Here is a 20,590-nt window from a genome sequence, read left to right as displayed (position 1 = left end):
GCAAGGCCAAAATGAATAACTGCAGTAACAAAAGGAAAAGGGAGTTAGAAAACATGAACAGCATTTTTTCAGAATACTGGGGGCTACAGCATATCCTTTTTTCCTAGGAAGGTTATTGGAAAAAGAAAAAAGGGAGGAAAAAAAGCACCTTTCCTGACGGATCAGGACTTGGCCAAGGTCTCATATGATTGGCAACGCTACCTTGCTGAACGTATCCTGTCTGACTATGTCTTGTGGACTGTGGTTACTCAGGTCTGGAGTATTCATATTCAACTATCATTGCTGGTTGAACCCAGCACTCTGCTGAAGCTGAGGGGCAAAACATGCAGCCCAGAAGGGAAACCTCACCCTCCAATCTGCTTCTTGAGCTTGGCACAAAGGAACAGATCGGTGAAAAGAAAGACATGACGTAGTTTGCGAGCCCCCTCAACCAGCTCCACCATGAAACTGTCCTTCAGGAGCTGCCGGTGCTGGTGAAAAACAGAAAAGATATTTTAGTTAGTGCAGGATAGGTCCCAGACAAGGCACTGAGCCTCCCTCAGCAACACATTCCTCAGATGTAACTCCTGTGAGAGTTCATGCAGTAAAATGCTCCAATTCAGAAGAGCTGCTGTTAAACAGTCATTGCTGCCATCTCTGCTCCCTGCTGCTCTCCCAGGAGCAGATATGGTCAGGCAGCTCCTCTTTCACCTCCTGCTAGGTCAGACCTGAGGCCTCTTGATCACCTGTACCTGCACCCAAGCTTAGTTTATGGCAAGTCATTGCCCAGCCTCTTATCGTAGCCAAGGGCCAGCATTATTCCCCTGCAAACCAGCAGGGAGCAGCAAACACCACTTTTCTACCGAGGCTTTTCCCCTCTCTGGAGTCACTCACCCAGCTGCTGAATGGAGCGCAAGCTAACCCACCACTGAGAAAGAGCCCACCACCAGCACCTCCATGGCCCCTTTCCAACAGCAGCTGTTAAGGGATGATTCCCGAATAAAATGTGTATCTAGCAAACTTACCAGTAGTCCCTCATCAGCCTGTGTTTAAATAGGACCATCTGGATATGCTCCCCCCTTTCAAAAGCCCATATTTCATGTAAAACTTCCCCAAACCTAGAAGATGCAAAGAAGCTGCATGGCTGTGATGTGTTTTTTTTCCTGTTTCTAGTTCCAGGTAGCTTTGCAACCTCCTAAATAAGCACAACAGTAGAGGGCAGAAGAATCTCTTTCCCAGTTCCCTTAGGATCAACTCCATAGCTACCAGACGTAAAGACTGGAGTGCTGGCCCGGAGGGGAACGGCTGCATGCTGTTAGGAGCCAGGCAGGAGCTTCAAGCCCAGTTCTGTGCTCAGGCCTCCTGTCCCGATGTCAGGATTAACAGGAGCCAGAGTGCACATCCAGATGAACAAGAACGTCCCACTGATTTCCAGAACAGAAGTAAGGGATATTCAACTCTGGACAAATTTAATTCCTACAAATACGTACAACTGTCAGCGCTGCCTCACTTCAGGGCTGGTAAAAGCAGGCACCATCAGCTTCTCCCCCAAGTCTGCTAATGCACCTTCTCTTGGCCCATAGCATTTCCTTGCTATTCCAGCTCTGAGGATGCTCTCCCCTGATACCAGTGAGGGACACTTTACACGTACGGTACGTGCCTAGATAGCACCATGGCTGGCTGCTCGTGCTGTCCGGTGCTAGGCAGTATCTCCCCCTGCTGTTTTACTGCCAGCTTTCTCCAGGCCTGTGCACAGGACTTGCCAGTGACACTTACTCCCGACCTGCAGCATCTCTGCTGTTGCCACGCTGGGAAACACAGACACAAAATCCCCCTTTGCAGGAGGCAGCTGTGCTCAGCTGTGCAGCAGTATGCAACAGGAAAGCAGTTAACCCGGGCAAGGTCAGGACATCCAAACCAGAATTCATGCCTCTCTCTCCCCAAGTTATGCCCCATGGGTTTTACTTGCTGCATGACTTAACAAGCTCCGAACACGTTTACTGTGGAGGGCATGGGAGCGCGATCCCCCACACTGCCTCTCCTTCCTTCTCCCACTCCTCCCACCTCCGCTCTCCAAAAGGAAAACAAACCACATCAGCCCTGAGCCCAGCAGGCATCACAGCAGGGAACACGAGGGAGAGAAACATCCTTAAGGCTAATTCCTGTTTCCACACTCCATCCTACAGCACCCTAAACTTCCTGACATGGGCCAAGAGCCTGCATTCTCCTGTCTGCAGCTGCACTAACACCACAGCTGGCTGCTACGGCACTGACAGCAGCGTCAGCATCTTGTCTCGGGGCTGCCGACCATTACACAACGGTCCTGCAAACCTGTGAGGAGAAGCAGCAGCAAAAGCTGCACCCTTTCTGCAGCGCCAGGAAGTCAGGCTGCTCCCTAGCAGGCTGTCACACAGTCTCTGGGCAGGAGTCTCTGCAGCTCTGGTATCCAGCAGTGATTCAGGCTCTGAAAGGCCTGTACATATGTCAATGTTTATTTTTAGGTGGGTGTGATCCTCTTGGCTTCTCCTCAGTGGTTTTGGAGAGAACGCCCGCCTGCATGAATGTCCCTGCTGCTGATGTGCACTTGTGCGTGCCTCCCCCCTCCTGCCCGGAGAACAGCTCTCAGGTAGGCAGGCAACTAGAACCATCCATCTTGAAAGTTAAATAAATAAAAAGGAGGAGGTGTCATGTCAGTAGTGAAACACTCTCCACAGCTGCAAAGAATTTCATTTGGGAGAAATAATGAAGCAGGGAAAGAGAGATTTTCTCAGCAAGTCAAAACCCTGATCTCAGGTTTCTAAATCTGATGCATATTAATTACGCTGCAAATCAGCTCAGCTCCTCCAAGGCACTGAGAATAGCTCCTTGTTGCCAGCTCAACCTCTGATCGTTGTTCTTAGGTGTAAAGATGTTCTCCCAGCTCGCTAACCTCTGCTACGCAGCTGCTATATGACATTGTCCCTTCCCCATTGGGCAGTGACGTGGCAGGCCCTGACCTAGTCCTGTGTCCCTCTGCCAGGCACTAGCAGGTGTATGACACTCAGCACAAAGATCAGCCCAGAGCCCAGCTCAGCGACCTGAGGAGAGTTCCTAGCTGAAAAATGTCCCAGACTAGTCCAGAGCATGGACTGAGCACTCCCTCCCTCCTGGGAAGAGGTCTCTGGTGGCAGGGACAAGCCTTCACCGTGGTCAACACTGGTGCTCCTTCACGGGCCAAGGAGGGCGCAGGCCCATGAGTGCTGCTGGAGGATTATGAAGGACCATGACTCAGCCCTAGATCTGCCCTTGGTTCTGGCACTGTTTCAGCACCATCATCTAAATCAGAGTATTTTGAGGACAAGTATGTCCTGTAAGCGAAGGGAGGCCAACGCACAGGGCTCCAGGGATTGGAAACTTTTGTGCCAGGCCTCCACAGAGTGAGAGAAGGAAAGCCTCTCAGTATTCCCATACAGTAGCAAGGCTCCAGACCTCCCTGCACAGGTGGGCTGGGCCCACCCAGGCCACCCTTTCTCCTGCCTATGGTAGTCACAACCAATCTGCCACTTGCACAGTCCTTGACTGTCATCATCCAGGCAGACTTCCTGCAAGCAGCCTCACTCTCTGTCCCACATCTCCCTACACCCAGAGAGGAAGCTCAGCCAGAGGATGCCAAAACAGGGCTGTGATTCAACAGCCTTTATACTCCCTATCTGGGACTGAGGTACCATTCCTTTTCACTGAGTTAATTTTGGCTGGCACTCCTGGGTACAAGCTACCCAGACTGACGAGACACAGCACTATCGTAAGGCAGCAAAAACCCCTTTGAGGCAGGATCTCTCAGAAAGAGAGCTGGGTGGGAGGAAGACAAAGCTTGATTTCCTAAGCTTGCCTAGAACAGAAATAAAGGGGTAGAAGGTACACAGTCCAGTCAGCAGCTCAGAGGGAAACACTGAGCTTTCCAAAGCTTTCATTCTTCATTTCTTCTCACTAATGAGCTGGTTGGGAAGGTCTCCCTGCAGTGAGGAGCTAGAGGGACATCCCACCAATGAACAACCAAACATCTGGGGAGGAGAGAACAGGAGAAAGGGTTTGTGGATCAAGTGAAGAAATCTCTCCTGACAAGGGCGTGGGGCGTGATGGTAGATCTAACTACCAGCTTCTCTTGGAAAACAGGACTTTCATTAGGGCTGGGCACAATAGGCATGCCCCAGGCTGCTCAGCATCAGCAGAGCAGAGGAGGAGCGCTTCCAGCAAAGGGTCATATCCTTTGTTGCAAATGATTCATCTTGTCGGGAGGGTTCAAGCAGGTCAGAGGGAAACAATAAAAGGATTTCCCAACTGGCTTACCAGATCCCTGCCAAGCCCCGCAGTGAGAGAGCGCAGGGCACCTTCCCTGACCTCCAGGCATGAGTCAGCCCATCCTACCCCACCCTGGGGGGAGCCAGCTGGCCCCCCAGCACAGCTGGTCCTTGCCAGGGCTCGCTCATGGTGCCAGCACTACCTCAGCTTCAAAGGCCTCTTCTGGCAGTTTGGGAACCAAAGCCAACTTTGGTCAACTCCTCCTCCCTAGCTTAAAGAAATTCCTCTTGCTAAAAAGGGTCTCCTGAAACATGAGGTCTTTTGGCTGGCTGACCCTGCTTTACATGACATACAACACTCTGTGAGGGGGAGACCATCTCTCTACTTTGTTTCCAAAGTTACTCTGTTTGCTAAAGTTACCAAAGGTGGCAAAGGTTTCTCAAAATACTCTGGAGTGACATATAGGCTACAGAAACACTGAAGAAACACCCACAAAATCATGGACTTGATATCAGAGCAGCAGTAGGGTGGCAGAGTGGCTCACTCTCTTCCACAGACAGCCCCAAGACTGGCAGTTGTCCGGTCCAGGAGCTCTGTGGAGCTATAGAAAGATGTTCCAGGAGGTCCAGGGCAAAACTTCAGATTTGCATTACAGCAGAGGGAATTAGGATCACCTGCAGCCTCTCAACCAGGGCCTGGGCAGACTGCTACCTTCTAGGGGCGGTTGCTAAACTCCTGTATTGGTGCAGTGCAAGTCTCACACCTCCCTTCTAGGCCCTGCTTTTCCCTTTCATGTTTACACCTGCTTCTTCTCCCATCTGCTTCAGCGCTCTGGACAAAAGAGCTCTCGCTCTACTTCTTTCACTACTTGGGATATCCTCTCTGGATTGCCTACCGCTGTCCTCCTCCTCTTCCCTCTGCCACTGAACATCTCCCCCTCCTCTGCTACCAGCCTCACGACTACCTGCATGCTCAGCTATTCATCCTACAGTGTTTTTGTGCTGTTTGCACGTGATAAATCCTGCTGCTGTCAGGTGCCATTTAACTACAGGAAGTGGGGCAGAAGACCAGTTTGTCTGAGAGATGTTACAAGAAGTGGAACTTAAAAACCCGCGCATCCAGAATCACAGCTCTGCAAAGGGCTGTCTCCTCACGTGAGTGCTGAGGAAAGAGCTCATCGATGTGGTGACAGCAGAGGCCTGCGGCGTGCGTGGGTGAGAGCCCCAGGAAGGACTGGAACATGTGTGATGCAGGAGGAGGAGGGTAAAAGCAGGAGATGGGTATTGGCATATGTCAGTGAGGAAGAGGTGGTTTGGCTTTCTGCAGAGCGTAGGAAGAAAATGATTCCTTGTGTGTGTATGCGTGCGTGTGTTGCAAGACCAGCACTGCAGAATAAAGGGATGCTCTGCCCGGGGAGCTAAATGGGCTGCTCCAAGTATTTTAATAGCCTTTCTTTTTTTTTTTTTTTCCAAAGCTCCTGTCACCAGGAACTCTCTGAGTCCAGCTGCGAGATAGAGTGTGAAGCATCCAAGATCATTTTTGAGTGCTCTATTGCCAACATCTGCCCAGAGCCTGAAGGAGCAGTAGGCACTAGGCCTCAAGCTGTGCATGGCTGCCTGTGCCTAAGCTCAGCCTCCAGCTTTCCAAAGGCTTTAGTTTGCACTTCTGCCCCCTTGGAAACCTCCCCTTTGTCCTTTCCCTTTCCTACCACAGTCTCTACGCAGTCAAACAGGAGCCTAAGGCCTGGTTCCTTGGCTGCCGTTACAAGCCACATTCAGAAACACAGCAGAGCAGCCTGGCAAACAGCCTCTCCTCTGCGGGGCCAGGTGGGGGGAAGGTCCACAGCAATACAAGCTGATCCGAAATGTGATCTAGGGGGCTTGATCCCAGCAGAAGCCCCCTTCCAGCCCTCTCGGGTCAGTATTGGTGCTGATGAGACCAGACGCTAAGCCACTCAGCCACTGAGTGACTCAAAAAAGCTTACTTTTCAGGCAGCTCCATTCCTCCCTACCACTGCGTGATCGCACAAGTACCAGTGCCAGCAGTTGGGAGGGTGGGACTGCGTGGCCAGGGGCAAGGCAGAACGGCAGCCACCACCACGTGGCTTGGTTTGAACTGCCCTAGAACACCACCCTGCAAAGAGCATTATTAGACAAGCAGCAAACAAGGAAGGGACCACCTTCTCCCAAAGGAGCTCTGTGATTTTAGCAGTTTCATTAACTCTTGCTTTACAAGAACAGGCTGAACGAGCTGGAAACACAAACCCTAATTTTTGTCAGGGAAAGACAACACAAGGTCAACAGCCATTTGCATCCAGGCTCAGCTGGGAAGAGCCGGGCAGTCCACACAGCTCACTTGTCAACAAGACTAGAATGGGTTCTTATGCCTCCCTTCAGTGATATAACACCGGCACATACTTCACCTCATGCATTCAGCTTCCTGCTCCCCCCTCCCTCGGCCTGAGTAGGTCTTCTCCATGCAAGTCAACAGGACAGTGGTGAAGAAGGGTCAGTAAACAGTGAGCAAACAAGAGGCCTGCCCCACAGTCCTGAGGGTGAGCGATCCACTGATGACAGGGGAAGATTCTCCACCACTCACATGCTGCGAGTCAGACGGTACTGTGCTATTAAGACCCCCTTTGCTTCCCTCCATGCATTTGTTTGGTTATTTAGAGGGTTGATGAAGTGGATGCCTGGAGATAATCCATCAAAAAAGTAAAATCACAGAAGTAGAAACATGGGAAGGAGGGAGCAGAGAAAGGAGCAGATCAGAGCTGAATGCAGATAGGAGATCCAGAAGGCAAGAAAAGCCCTTCCCCAAACCCTCCTGGCTGCCTCTTATTGCCGTCTGCCAAAGGCTCAAACTGTCAGCACAGCAGCCTTCCCCAAATGTACCGGGGCTGTGTAGGGGCTGAAATTCTCAGGACAAGAGCAGAAGAGCAGCAAAACAACTATCATGTCTTCACTCCTCCCTGCACCCTTTCCATTGGGCCTTACTGTGAGGACAGATCCAAGCCTTTCTCCAGATCGTGGAGGGAGCAGGGTGCGAGGATGCATCCTGCTCCTCACCCACGACTCTTGTGCTCAGCCAGTTGAATTCAGCCTCCGGGCCACGCTTGCCTTTCCTGTCCCATCGAAGCCCCGAGTGAACCACAGACAAACTGAACAGGCTGAGCCCAGTTGCTCCTGCTAAGTTCCAACTCAGAGCAAACCACAAAGTGGAAAGGACTAACCAGCTACAGAGAGCCTGGCAGGCAGCGAAGGTCAAACTGTTCTTAGCGTTCCCTCAGATCCCTGTCTGTATGCTTAACCCACCAACACAGTCTTGCCCACCACAGCCCTTTCTGTGCCTTTACTGAATGGCTTTACTCCCTTTGTGCCTGTTTCCTCTCAAGGTCTGCACTACCTGAAATGCTCATTCAGGTCAGCAAATTAAACCAGGTCCATATGGCACAGAAAACTTCCAGTTTATACACATAAACCTTGAATGAGAGAAGAGTTCAATGAGCCCAGCAGGACCGGGGGCAGGTGTGCTGGAAGGACATCTGACATCAGGCAGGAAGACAGCAAGCAGGACAGACTGAGCCAGTGCCCCCAGAGCAGGGGATCTCCTTCTGCCAAAGGAAGACTGTCCTGATGAGGCTGCGCTCACTCCTGACCCACACTCCTCTCCTTAGCAGCCTGTCACTAGGGAGATTAACCACTGGCTGCTCTCCCCAGTTCAAAGCCATCATGTAAAAGAGAGCTGGAGCGGGAGGCTGGCAAAGGAGATTTGACTCCTCCCTGTGCTGCACTCAAAGGAGAAAAATATTCCACATAAAAAGACAAGGACTGGCAAAAAAAGATAACTGAGATCAGCACCTAAGCAATATGTGAGGGGAAAAGGCTGTTTTCCCTCCTTCCTATCCACCAAGGAAATTTCAATGGGAGGAAGAAAAATAATGAAAAAAGCCATCAAAGCAAGCTAGTGATTCATTAAAATAGAAAAATGCATTATGCATTATGCAGTCAATTACGAGATGTAAACTGCACACTGTCCTGTCACCCCAGGGAAAGCAGAGGCAAGGGGAGTGGGAGGAAAGGATAAGTAGAAAAGGAAAGATTTACAGGCATAAATAAAACCCAGCTCTGACCCCAAGCTGAGTAGTTTGTAGGAAGCAGCAGCCGTTGCTATCCCACATGGAGTAGCTGGGAGCCCACTCGTGTCCTGGATTACTATGGAGAGAGCAAACCTCCACAGTCAATGGAGAGGTGGCAACCGGGGCACTGTCCCTCTGAAAAAATGTGAGATCTTGGTGCCAAATGACCAAAGGAGGTAGCCATCATCAGATTCCCAGAGTGGAAGGCAAACATGGGGAAGCATCAGACACAAGCCCCTTTCTCCCCGGGCTCAGCTCTAGCTGCGCATGGCACAGGTGAGTGGGGGCACAAAAGGTTCCCAGTTCCCTCCAGCACACCCACAGCCCTCAGCTTGGGTTCATCCTCTTCTCACCCTTCCCACATCGTACATGGAGTCATTGTAGGACCAGTGAGAGCATGAACAGGCCGGCTGAGCCCACTCCTGACAGGCCTCCCCTTCCTGCTTTGTAAGATCTGACAAATGCACTGCTCCAAAGAGAGATCATCAGGATTATCCTCCCGAGCCTGCCCCTCAGCCTGGGCTCTGGTACTTCATTAGGATTCTGCATGACACTTTTCAAAGCCCGCATCCCTCATTGAGATGCTGACAGACAATCGGAGAACACAGAGCGCTCCCTCCCCTGCGAGGGGCCATTCCAGCCTCCAATCTCTGCTATGACTCAATCAGCATCCGCTTAATGAGGCCTTCTACTACCTCCAAGGCCCTGGTGACTGATGTCTGAGCTGCTATCTCAGCCTCCAGTTGCTCAGCCCCTCCTCTTCTCAGCTGCAGTCTTCCTCAGTTGACAAAATGAGACTATAAGCAAGAGTTACAGAACAAATGCTGCACCCAATTCCCAGGACTGTGGCTTCTAGGGAATCTTTTGCAGTTGAAAAATCAGTTTAACAGCTAAAAGCAAGCATGTTCAGCTCACAGGATTTGGGAATACGTCTTGAAGGTTCATTGTAAGTTAACAATCTCTTGGGCTCTGTAGGAGATGCTTTTGTACAGGTCGCTTTTGATCAGCCAGTGCCTCTGACACCCTACCACAATCCCTCTTACACATACACTATCCGAGTTGCACCTCTCTCCCACTCAACCTCCTACATAGTTCTGTCTCTTAATACCTCTGTCAATCTTGGCCCTTACTCATCAGGAGGAGCTGAATTTTCTTCTAATGAATTACTAGGCAGATGAATCAAGCACAGCAAAGCATGTAGGACTTTACTATTCAGTAATTCTATGCTTTCCCTACGCACCACCAGGTAAGGGAACTGCAGGTAAGGGAACGGCACATTTTAGCACTTTCTGTGCCTAGCCCAACTTCTAACAGAGCTGGGAGGAGTTGTATCACACTCTTAGGAGTTACGCTCCTCCCTTAACTTTCCCAGCCTAGTCCATTTGTTTTGCTTCCTACTTCCGTTTACAACCTTAGTCTTCAGAAATAAGCATACACAAAATTAATTTCATGGTGAGAATGAAGATTTCAGAAAACTGCTAGGGTGGTTGCTTTTCCCTAATCTCTTGTGATTTCAGATGTATCCTTCCCTTTTTCTCCTCCAGGGCCTCCTGTTTGGTTTCAGTTCGTAGGTAAAACATAAATCCTTCCATGTGCATAGGAATATGAATATGTATCACAGCGATGATGCATGACAAATAATTCTAACAATGCTGAGGACAAAATTCTAAACCTACTTTTCCTCTGGGTTTCCAAAGAGTTTTCCAAGCAGAAAACAGAGGAGAGCTGCACTACATCCTTTAGAGAACAAGGACACTGCGTAAACTGTATCTTAGCAACAAAAAAAAGAATAGCGTACGTTCCTAGTCCACTCCACAGAAAGGCACAACCAGTATTTAGGAACCGACAAAATAACTAACGCAGGAAGGCTCACCTCCCCCTTCTTCACGGTCATGGACTGCCGTCGGGGAGTGATCTCCTCGTTGATGCTGGAGAGGAAATTCTGCGAGATCCGCAGAGCATCCTGCAGGAGGGGATGGTCAGGGTGGGTCACTGGAGTGTGCTTCAGCAAATCCTGCCAGCGGGAATACAAACAAAGAACAGCATCGTAACCAGCACTGGAAAGGAGAAGGGTCTGAGGTCCTCTAACGAGATCTTTGGGACAAGTTGCTCCAGCCTTCTCTTACAGATTAGAGTAAGGTTGCCTCCACAGAGAAAGAGGACCATACCCTGCACTTCTCAGTAACACCACTGGAGAGGTACCCAGGGTCCTAGCCATGGACTTCCTCTCCTCAGTGTAACGAGAAGAGGTTCACATGCCACATTACAGCTCAATTTTTGCAGTCCTGCACCTCCACAGAAAATTTGGAGAGAGAAGAAAACAGGGAAGGGGCCTAGAGTTTGAAAATTACCCTTCAGGTACTTACATGCAGGACTAGTGTGCTGCGTGTCACTCGATCCACTGGCTTGTATAACAGAGCTGTGAAGAAAAGCAGCAGGAACATGAGAAAAGTAGCCACCTAAATACAGCCCTACAGAGCAACTTGTCCAAGGCAACTGAATGTACAGGCACAGGTTTGTTACTAATGAGCTACTAGGAAATTCCTTTCTCTAAAGTTAACATGCTACACAGGCAATAAAACACGCACGAACACACAGAGGAAACAAACTTTCTCTACGGCAAACAGATGACCCCTTGCGAGCACACCCTGTCAGACAGCACATGAGGAGCACACGAAGTGGCAGGGAAGAACTGCACACAGCACAGCACACTTCCAGCAGTTCCCTGGCACCCTGCCTGCTCCCACAGGTCAGAATTGGGCCTTGTGCTTTCAAAGTTGCCATGGAGGTTCCTGAAAGGTTGGCAGTGCATCCCGGCCTTCTGCAGTTCAGCATGACACTTGGGTGCTTCTAAAACCTGATTACAGGCCAAAAAAGGAACAGGATTGGCTTTCATATTAGTCAGTAAGGAAGCTCCTTGGAACATGGTTTATCTTTTACTATGTGCCTATATAAAGACAGGCACAACGGAACCTGATCTCAGCCAGGCTCTCTAGATGCTACCACAAGGAAAAAAAAACACATAAGAATTACTTTCAGGCTGACATTTGCACTACCACTGGATAGTAGATGTTCTCCTAAGATCATGGCAATCCTTTGATTAGCCTGTTATTGCCCAAAGGGACTGATCAGGTTTTAAGCTAGGCAGGGGCTTCCCCATGCATGCATGCAGCTTACTATGCACAGCTCTGCTACTTAGCAAACGGGAGCTGCTTTCCCAGGTAGGGCCAGAAGAGACTGCATAACCTTCCAGCATTTAAAAAGACAAAGGGAGCGTGGAGGTTTTGGCAACAGCCCCCACACAGTCCTGACAAACCACAGACTCCTCTGCATGGATCACTCACTTTCCAAGGAATTTTTCGTCGTCTGATCTTTAGAATCCTTTGTGCTTCTAGCCTTTAGATTCTAAAAGAAAAAGAAAACCCACGTAGCAGACCGTCAATCACCTTGAAACATCACATGGGAACGTAAGAGATTCTCTTCTCCTCCAAGGGAGCGCCTAAGCCAGCATGGACGAAAGCCCTATCACAGTCCAAGTCAGTGAAGGAAAAACGAGCTTTTCTTCTGGTAACTCCATCATTGCCATGTCACAGGCACTCACGCATCTCAAATATTAAGCGAGTTTCTTAGGAGTGCATGCCAACAGAGATTCAGCAAAGCAGGGAACCATCTACATGGGGATGGTGGAGTTTTTAATAACCTGCAGAGAAAGGCATGTCCATAAAGGCCCAGCCATTGTCATAGCATGTGCCCACCACCAATAAATGAAGCACGCGACTGGGAGTCAGGACCCTGAGGTTACACTTCCCTATGCACGTGCCCAGAGCTAGGTGACCTTGGACAAGCCAGTTTTCTGTCCATGGCAGAGAAGGAACAGCACCTGTGACTTTCTGCTTTGCACAGGCACCAGGAGGCTATGTGCATTAATGTGCTGAGGGTGCTCTAAAGTCCTCAGCAGGACACAGACACAAACGCAAAAGTACCACCACTCCAAAAACAGTAGATACTATCATGATTTCAGATTATCCTTCAGGGAACAGCAAAATCCAGGGGGATCACCTTTGCATAGAGCATCCCTGGGGCCTTAATCTCCAATCTGTCGCCTAGGGGCTACTATAATACCATTGATATATTATTATTATTAATAAATGGGAAAGTCCACAGGACGCATTTTAGTACTAAAAGAGAAGTAAGCATGGGGGAAGCTACTTTCCTAATGAGCTGATACCTCTAGAGGACAGACGTGGCCAGGCAAAGGACCAGAACCTAGGGGAAACCCTCAGGAGAGGAGACAACAGGAGACACCTGCACTCTCTGGAGTAGCCCAGCAGATGCCAACAGGCAGGCCTCGTTTCTGAGCACAGAGGAAACGTTTTATTTTACCTCTTCATCAGGAAAATCTAAAGGGATGTGCAATATTGTGTGTACTCGGTAGCTTTTTTAAAGCAATAAACGCCCCCAGTATTATTCAGCTCTGATTATTTATCTCCTTGTTTTTAAGAGCACACATCTGAAGTTCATGTTTTCTTGGCAGCTGAACTCTTCAAGATATAATCATTACAACGCACCGCAGGCAGAGCCGGTGGCCTGGGAAGCCTGAGAAAGCTTTCAAAATGCTTTGACACAAAGTGCTCCACTCAAAGGGAGGAAATCAGAGCAGTCCAATACATAACCTTAAAGATTATGCTCGACACATTGGCAATTTTAAACAGAAGGCTTTGCGGAGCTACCCCCTCCTGCTCCCCAAGCCAATGAGGCCTGCAGTTCCACTGACAGACGTAACGCCAGCCATTAAGGGGGGCCTTTTACATCGCGGTCAGCATCAGCGTTAGCCAGAGAAATATGGGAGAAGCTCATATAAATACAACCACCTTTTCTAGGAACGCACAAAGGTGGCACGGTGCTGGGAAGTTCAAAGCAGTGCTAGCTGTTACAGCAAGGTTCCCTGGGGGGAAAGCACAAGGGCTGCCTACGGGATAACCCCTACGAGCCCAAAAGTAGAAGTCACAGCAAGAAGCTGGGCTGAAGCAACGAGTCTACGGGAGCTCCCAGCTCCTCTGGAAGTCAGATACTTGGAGGACAGACGGGAGTGACACCGCAGGGTGTTAGTCAGATCCAGCCGGCTCCTGCGTCTGAATACCGTGACATTACCTCAGAGATTTCAGCAAACTGAGCATTGGCTTGGCAGCATTTCTCTGCCGTCTCCATAGCAACTTCATAGTTATCCACAAAGGCCCGGTACACTCCCAGCTGGCTGGCCTGCAGGAAGCAAACCAAAACAAAATAAACGCTAGGGGAGGAAGACAGTTTGGGAGAGCCAGCCTGAGTATCTCATGATGAGGCCATGTTCCTTCAACGCAAAGAACCCCAGGGAACCCTGAACAGGGCCAGAAACACACCGCTGGCCCGGCAGCTTTGCTTAACCAGAGCAGGTGCTGCCATGCATCCAGCTCCCTCTACCCTGAGCAAGTTCACTTACTGGCCCGGGAGGATGACACATCCTTATTACTGCCATCTATTTTTCCCTTCTACACTGCCAGATTAATATCTGTTAATATTTTAGCTCATGGATGTAATAGGAGCTGCTGGTTATTTGCAACAAAATATGAATCAGACAGGAATGATTTAGCCCAAACAGCACAAACGTGACCCCACCAAGCTACTTGTTGGCTTCTGTGTGCATGGAGGATACACTAAAACGAACCCAGGTGTTAACGTGTATCTCCATTAGCAAACATCATTATAAGGGCAACTGAGTGCTGAAAATACAGAAGGGAGATGCGGAGCACGGTCTGTTTTGGAAGGCAGCGGCCGCAGCACCAGGTGACAGAAAACGGCACGGCTTTTCAAGCAGAAGGAATATGCAGTTGGTTCAGAGGAAGATACAGCAGGCCTCAGAGTCCGGTAATAATAAGCCATTATTAATCACTTGGTCTTAGCACTGATCCTGTTTGCTGACTTACGAATTGCAGCCATATTCATGCCAGAGAACATAAGATCCAGCTTGGGAAATCCCTGGGAAGCTTCCAAGCTCGTCTGGATTGCAGAGCAGTTTTTGTGTTGCAGAGCTGCACAGGCTGCGCTGTAAACATCTCAGCAGCTTCAACGTGCTTGCAAGCGCACGCTCAAGAGCGAGCCAACAGATGGAGTGCTGTAAAGGACTCCACTAAAACCAAGTTTGTTACCAGAAGAGCTTGCACTTACCTTATCATTTTTGCAGCTCCCCTGCCGCTTCTGCCCAAGAGGTACAACAGACAGAGCTGCGAGCTCCCCCACAGACAGCGCCCTTTCCCTCTCCTGCTCTCTCATAATTGCGTTCTCCGTTCTCTACGGAGCTTTGGCCAAGAGACGACAGGAGCGAAAAAGCCACTCTCAAGAGAACGTTCCCTGCACGATTTCTTTAGCTAGGAGAGGTAAAGAAACAGCGAGCTATTTCCTAGGACATATTCTACTGAAATACTAGGAACCAATCTCAATCCTCACGCAAAATGACATGGTTAGGACTGAAGTCAAAGGAAACTGTGCTCACTTATGCCTGGGATGATCTGGCCCCAGCAGAGTGGAGAGAATGAAATCTGTAGCTGCCATGGGGCACCATTCCCTGAAGAAGCTGCTGTCAGAATTGCTGCTCATTTGCAGGGCTTACGACATTCGCGTTCAGATGATGCCAGCCAACACAGCAGAGCTTCTCCGTTCCTGTGTGGTTCTTTCATTTCCTAGTACTCCTAAATAGTCTATTTAAGCTTTCTTTTTCCTCTTCTAAGCATGCTGTTACAAAAACATTTTTTTTCCATTAAAAAAGGAGCTTCCAATCAAAGCAAAACGCTCACAAAGAATTTTAGTGCTGACTTAAGTTTTTCCTTTCTCATTTACAAAGAACACCCGGAAAATCAAAAAAGCTTTGGTAAAAAAAAAAAAATTCACTTTCAGTTAAAAAATTATTTGCCATTTCTGAAAACTATCAGTGATAATATTTTTTGTTTTGTTAAATATTTCCTTACTCCTAAAAAGTTCTAAAGTGTTTTTTTTTCCAATTATAAAAAATACATTTATTTTTAAAAAATATTCCACAAAAATGAGAAGCATATTTCACTCCACTCCTGGTATGGTCCATCCTTCACTTGCCTTAGTTTCAACTGGAAAAACGTGGACTGTCCCAGATGCTACAAACAGGTCTTCCTGTGTGGAAGACCACATGAAGCTCTAAAACGCCTTGCATGCGCTGTCTTTAGCTTCAATCTACAGCGCTTTGTTTTACCAGATATTAAAGAAAATTAATATCCCCAGGGACCTCAGGATCGTAACAAGGATTCCAGTGTTTAGCATCAGGTTGCATGACATGACCACAAGTGAACAAGTCTGCTCCAAAAGATTTGATGTACATCCTGTCTAGTTGTCTTCTAATGCTTGCTGTCTCTCACATCTAGCTGCTTCCAACTGCCTGCCAAGAATGATTAGCTCTATCTCATCCAGCAAAAAATCCACAATTCCCCTTGATACTGTAACCAAACCACTAGAAACAGACTGCTAGGTTAGCTCAGAACTTCTGGCACTAAGGCTATTTGCTTCTTTGCTTCCAATACTAATCCAACAAAATTATCATTTTTGTTAAAAATGCAGAAGCTCTTCCTCAATTAGTGCTACCTTCCTCACTGCACTACCCTTTCGATGCAGTTTGTCAAGCTTCCACTTTCAGCAGTCTTCTGCATCTTGGCTTCAGCAACCAGGAGCAGGTGGCTTTGTCGTTGTAAATTGGTTGCTCAAATTGCATACCATGAGCTACTCACTAAGGCACCAGCTTGACCCCCTCCTGACTAAAATATGCTGGCAGTGAAAAGCAGACTCTCATAGTTTGATCTTGAGGTGCTGCTACACATGGAAAACATCATCCTCCCAGCCCATCTCCCCCTCTATAGGGGACGCGGCTGGTGCTGGGCTACACAGCTGCTAACAATTGAGTGACCCTGATAAAATGCACTCCCCATCCAATAAACCCCTCACTGGAATGTCACTCCTATCCCAAGAATCAGAGGCACCTCAGGAATGCAGAGATTCTTTTCTTTTCTAAAAGGAAAAAGCAGCTCCTTTAATCCTTTGCTTTCTGCACACGCTAGGGGAGAGGCTAAGGGGGCCAAAGGAATCTCCTAGAACGCAAACAATTTGTCATCTGGCTCAGAAACTCAGCAATTTTAATTCAGCTTTGGGGAGATGCTTTATATGTCTATGTCTTGCTCTGCACTCAGAGGATTTCGTTGCGATTGCTTGGAGGAGTCTCAGCAGAAGGTGCACTGCATCAGCATAGCAGCACGAGGAACATCAAGGCCAAGATGGTGGTAGAAAAGCAACCCCAAAGGTGATGAGCATAAGAGAGAAAAGTAGCGCAAGGTAGAACGAAGCACCACAGAAAGAAGGGACGTGTGTCAGGGAGCTCAGCAATAAGGAAAAACGTTTAGCTGTCAGTATCAAAAAGCACCCTTTTTAACACTGCCAAACTCCCATCTTCCTCTTAAGCAAATGGTTTGATGACACTGCAGACACCCTGGAGATTCAACCTTTCCGTAAAACTACGTTTGTACTACCGGCCTAGTCTCGCTGGAGTCTTTAATTAAAGGCAATGAAACAGCTGCTTTTGGAGTGCATGCCCTTCACTGCAGTGAGGCAAAGCTGGAAGCCTGCTCTCTCATCCAACTTTCATCCCTTCAGTCTATGCAAAGTCACTGAAGGGAATTGCAGCAATACCTGTGAAATGAATGAGAGGTAACAGAAGCTTTGGTGATGGTAGCTGACTCACCAGCTTTTGGAAGAGGTCTCCTACACGCTGCTGGTGGCTCCACTGCTGCACTCGTGGAAAGAGCCCATCGTAAAATTCTTTGTGGATCTCATAGAGCTCAGGCACTTTGAAGAATATTGTCTCAATCTGCTGACTAGTCAGCACAGGCTGGGAGGTGGTGGCAGCTGCTTTCAAAGGCTTCATAGGCTAAAACAAGGAATCAAGGAAATTGTTACCATGCAAACCAAGTACATTCACCCTTGCCACATTACAACATATTCCTCCGAAGAGTTGTTTTTCATCCTATTAATAAGCAAAATTTGCATTCACAGAACTCCTGAAAGCTAGACGTTAACAAATTCTCTCATAGGGATCAGCCACCCCTGGTTTGTGGATTTTCCCAGGATATTAATGGTGTGTTAAAATCCCTTTGCACTCCGTTTCCTTGATCTCTGTCCAACTGTAGAGCAGCTTGTCTAATAATTTTCACAGGATACTGAAAGACTGGGCTCCTGGATTCTGTCACATCAATAACACCCTGGGTGTGCCAGATCCAGTCCTTTCTTTGGGCCTCCCCTTCTCCACCGAAGAACTGGGGTAACAGGTACCATCACACAGGGCAACGGAGAGACAATCAGCGTATGCGAAGTTCTGGGAATCTTTGAACCGAAGCAACAGCAGAAGTGCAAGTACTGGTGTTCAGGACGGTGTCTGCCACTAGCGCTTACCAGCAGCAGGGCCTCCAGGTGGCTCAGGTAGGTTTCCTCACTGGCTAGGATTCCTGACAGGACCCATTTTCTCATCTCCAGGCCTTTCTCCAAGTCTGGCTCACTCTACAGAGATTGTTCAAAACAAAACAAAACAAAACAATGCAGCATACTCCGTTGTTTGGTTTACTTACAGACAAAAAAGTGCTCAGTGCCCGATTTCTAGAAACACACATAACGATAAAAACATTACAGCGGCTTTATATTCACCAGCAACTGATGACCCTTAAAAGATAATTCATAGCTGTTCGCTTTAGTCATCCAATCTTGGTGCCTCAGTTAGATGCCCAGACTCCTTCACCTAACCGAACATTCAAAACTCCGAAGTTCAGAGCTTACTCCTCCTAACCAACTCTTGGGGACCCTTGGTTAGGTGCAATTCACTCCCTCCTCCCCCCAGAGCTCTCCATGATCCTACTCCAAACTCACACGCTTCTCTATGCGGGCAGCATCCCTTCCCCTGCCTCCGTACCGATGTGCCTGATACCCAGCAGCTACAGCCTGACATTGCTGTGAGATGGCCATTCTTTCTCCCATTGCCTACTATTAACTAAGGTATTTTCCGTGTCAGCTTGCACAATGTCTACTGTTAGTTAGAGGATGGAAGAAGCAGCACTGCTTGGAATACACATGCTGATCTTCTTATGGGGCTTCCATGAAGCGGTACTTCACTGAAACAACTGAAGACAGAGACAGAAAAAATACATACATTCATGGGCAAACGTGTACATTGGGGAAGACTAACATTAAGTGTTAAGAGAAGCAGTAACTCTTCTGTTAGGGTTTCGATTACCCTCGCTGTTAATACTGTTTCCTGAAAAATTTATTTAACCTGATAAGGTGGAATTAAATATTTCTATAAGGTTTGAAAAAAAACTTGTCCAACAAGTGAAGGTTATAAATAATCAAAACATCCTACTTTTACAGAATCTTATTTCCAATTCTTTTTATTTCCCTAATCCACAGAAGTGGCTTTTTACAATTCTTTTAACCTTATTAGATTGTTAAGTGTCTTCGAGAGGACAGTCAATAGCTAGATCTGAAAAAAGGCAAACACTTTGGGTAGGCTGTTGGGGGCTCCCTTCTATTCCTGTTGATATTCAGAGGAATCTTAGGCTATTGATTTCAGCAGCAGGAGGATTAGGAAACATAACAGTATGCACCACTCTATTGGCTGAACATAAAGCCCTTCTATAGCTGATAAAAAATCCCATTTAGTTTAGGTTCCTATGCTTTGAACCCTGTGGATGTATATATGAGGCTCATTATGGAGCGAAGATAGCTTCTCCATAGGTAAGCCTTCAGCAACTATCACATTCTAAGTGTGACTTTGAGCCCACGCGCCACGCTAAGAAAGAAATGGAGCCTCACGCTTCCAGATATTTTTGGATTCAAGCTCATCAATAACCATCCTGATTTTTGAATGCTCTCATTAAATTGCACAAGCTATTTTTGAGGCTAAAAGACCTTGCAGCAGTTACTTTAGAAAATTGCGTAAGGCGTCAAATACCACCACCACCTCCTAAATGAAAGCGGCAGACAGAAGCTGTTCTGAGGAAATGAATAAAATTTACACGCAAGTCAGGTAGTACATGGGAAGAAGAACTTGTCTTTGCATCCCACCCTTCGGTGAGGTTCACCAAGAACCACAGTGCCTTTTAAAAATTTGAAAGAGCATCTCAAAGGAACTAGGGATTTGTAATTCAGTAGTCACATTCAGAAGATTAAAGGAAAAAAAAAAAAACCATGAGCGATAAACTAGCTGGTAAAATGAATGTCACAACAGATTCTGCGTGTTTACAGTGCACCCACGTGACTGCCTGTTACAGCTCAATCAGAACTGCGCAACAAGATTATGACCGTTCCTTATGATTTCTGTACCAGTCGTGCCTGGATATCCAACACATGGACCATTTGCTAGGCATGGTATAAATACGTAATCACGAAAGACAGCCCCAAGACATTTAACAAAGATTTCTTTTAGCTCAAGAGGCACGGATGTAGCTGTCTGTGCATGAAGCTCCCAGCAGTTCTGGCAGGAGAAAAACGCAATACTTCTTGGTTTCCACAGATTTCTTACAACATTTACAAAAGAAAAATGCCACTTCACAAAGAAGCACTGAAAAAACCTAAGCGTGCTCCAAAGTCCCCACTGCTGAGGATGATGTAACTGGTCAATATTGACACAGCACTATAATTGTCTCTAGCACGTTCTTTTGGAGGAGGTGAGGATTAAAAGACCATCTGGGTATGTTTGTAACATCTGTAAAGAGCAGCACACAATGACAAGTCATTTAAATGATTCAAACTTTCCTGTCACGACTGTGACAACAGTTTTACCCTTCACAAATCAAAGCTTTAATTTATAAGCCATCTCTCACTGGGCATCCTCAGCTGACAGAGACAGCGTTTTCTGCCTGAATGTTAATTTCCTTTCTTTAAAAGAGATAAAAGAGATTTGCTTTCAGGGAGAGAAACGTCTTTCAGGAGACCCTAGGGACCCTCCTCCCTGGCCATTACCAGCAAGGTCACTTTGGGGAGTCCGCAGGATTGTTTTAACCCTTTTTATAAGAGCAGCTTCCAAGCGCGATGCTTGGAGAACCTGTGGCCTCAGACCCAGCCATCCAGAGCAGGGCCCAGCCCGGCAGCAGTTGCTGC

At 47.8% G+C, this 20,590-nt stretch overlaps 1 protein-coding gene across 3 annotated transcripts in view; it reads right to left on the bottom strand.

Annotated features, from left to right (window-relative positions):
* Positions 1–20,590, bottom strand: part of BCR (BCR activator of RhoGEF and GTPase) — a 107,482-nt gene that overhangs the window by 28,435 nt on the left and 58,457 nt on the right. For all 3 annotated transcript variants that reach the window (XM_068910878.1, XM_068910877.1, XM_068910879.1), the window contains exons 4-10: positions 17,894–17,998; positions 17,187–17,372; positions 13,547–13,654; positions 11,740–11,800; positions 10,762–10,814; positions 10,269–10,409; positions 349–470 (exon numbers count right to left, since the gene is read on the bottom strand). In XM_068910878.1, coding sequence (XP_068766979.1) covers positions 349–470; positions 10,269–10,409; positions 10,762–10,814; positions 11,740–11,800; positions 13,547–13,654; positions 17,187–17,372; positions 17,894–17,998 — 776 coding nt within the window. The remainder of the gene's footprint in view (positions 1–348; positions 471–10,268; positions 10,410–10,761; positions 10,815–11,739; positions 11,801–13,546; positions 13,655–17,186; positions 17,373–17,893; positions 17,999–20,590) is intronic.

Source organism: Struthio camelus, chromosome 17 (genome assembly GCF_040807025.1).
Source record: "Struthio camelus isolate bStrCam1 chromosome 17, bStrCam1.hap1, whole genome shotgun sequence".
NCBI classification, from domain to species: Eukaryota; Metazoa; Chordata; class Aves; order Struthioniformes; family Struthionidae; genus Struthio; species Struthio camelus.
Note: the sequence above shows the minus strand (reverse complement) of the source record. Positions and strands in the feature narration are given on the sequence as shown.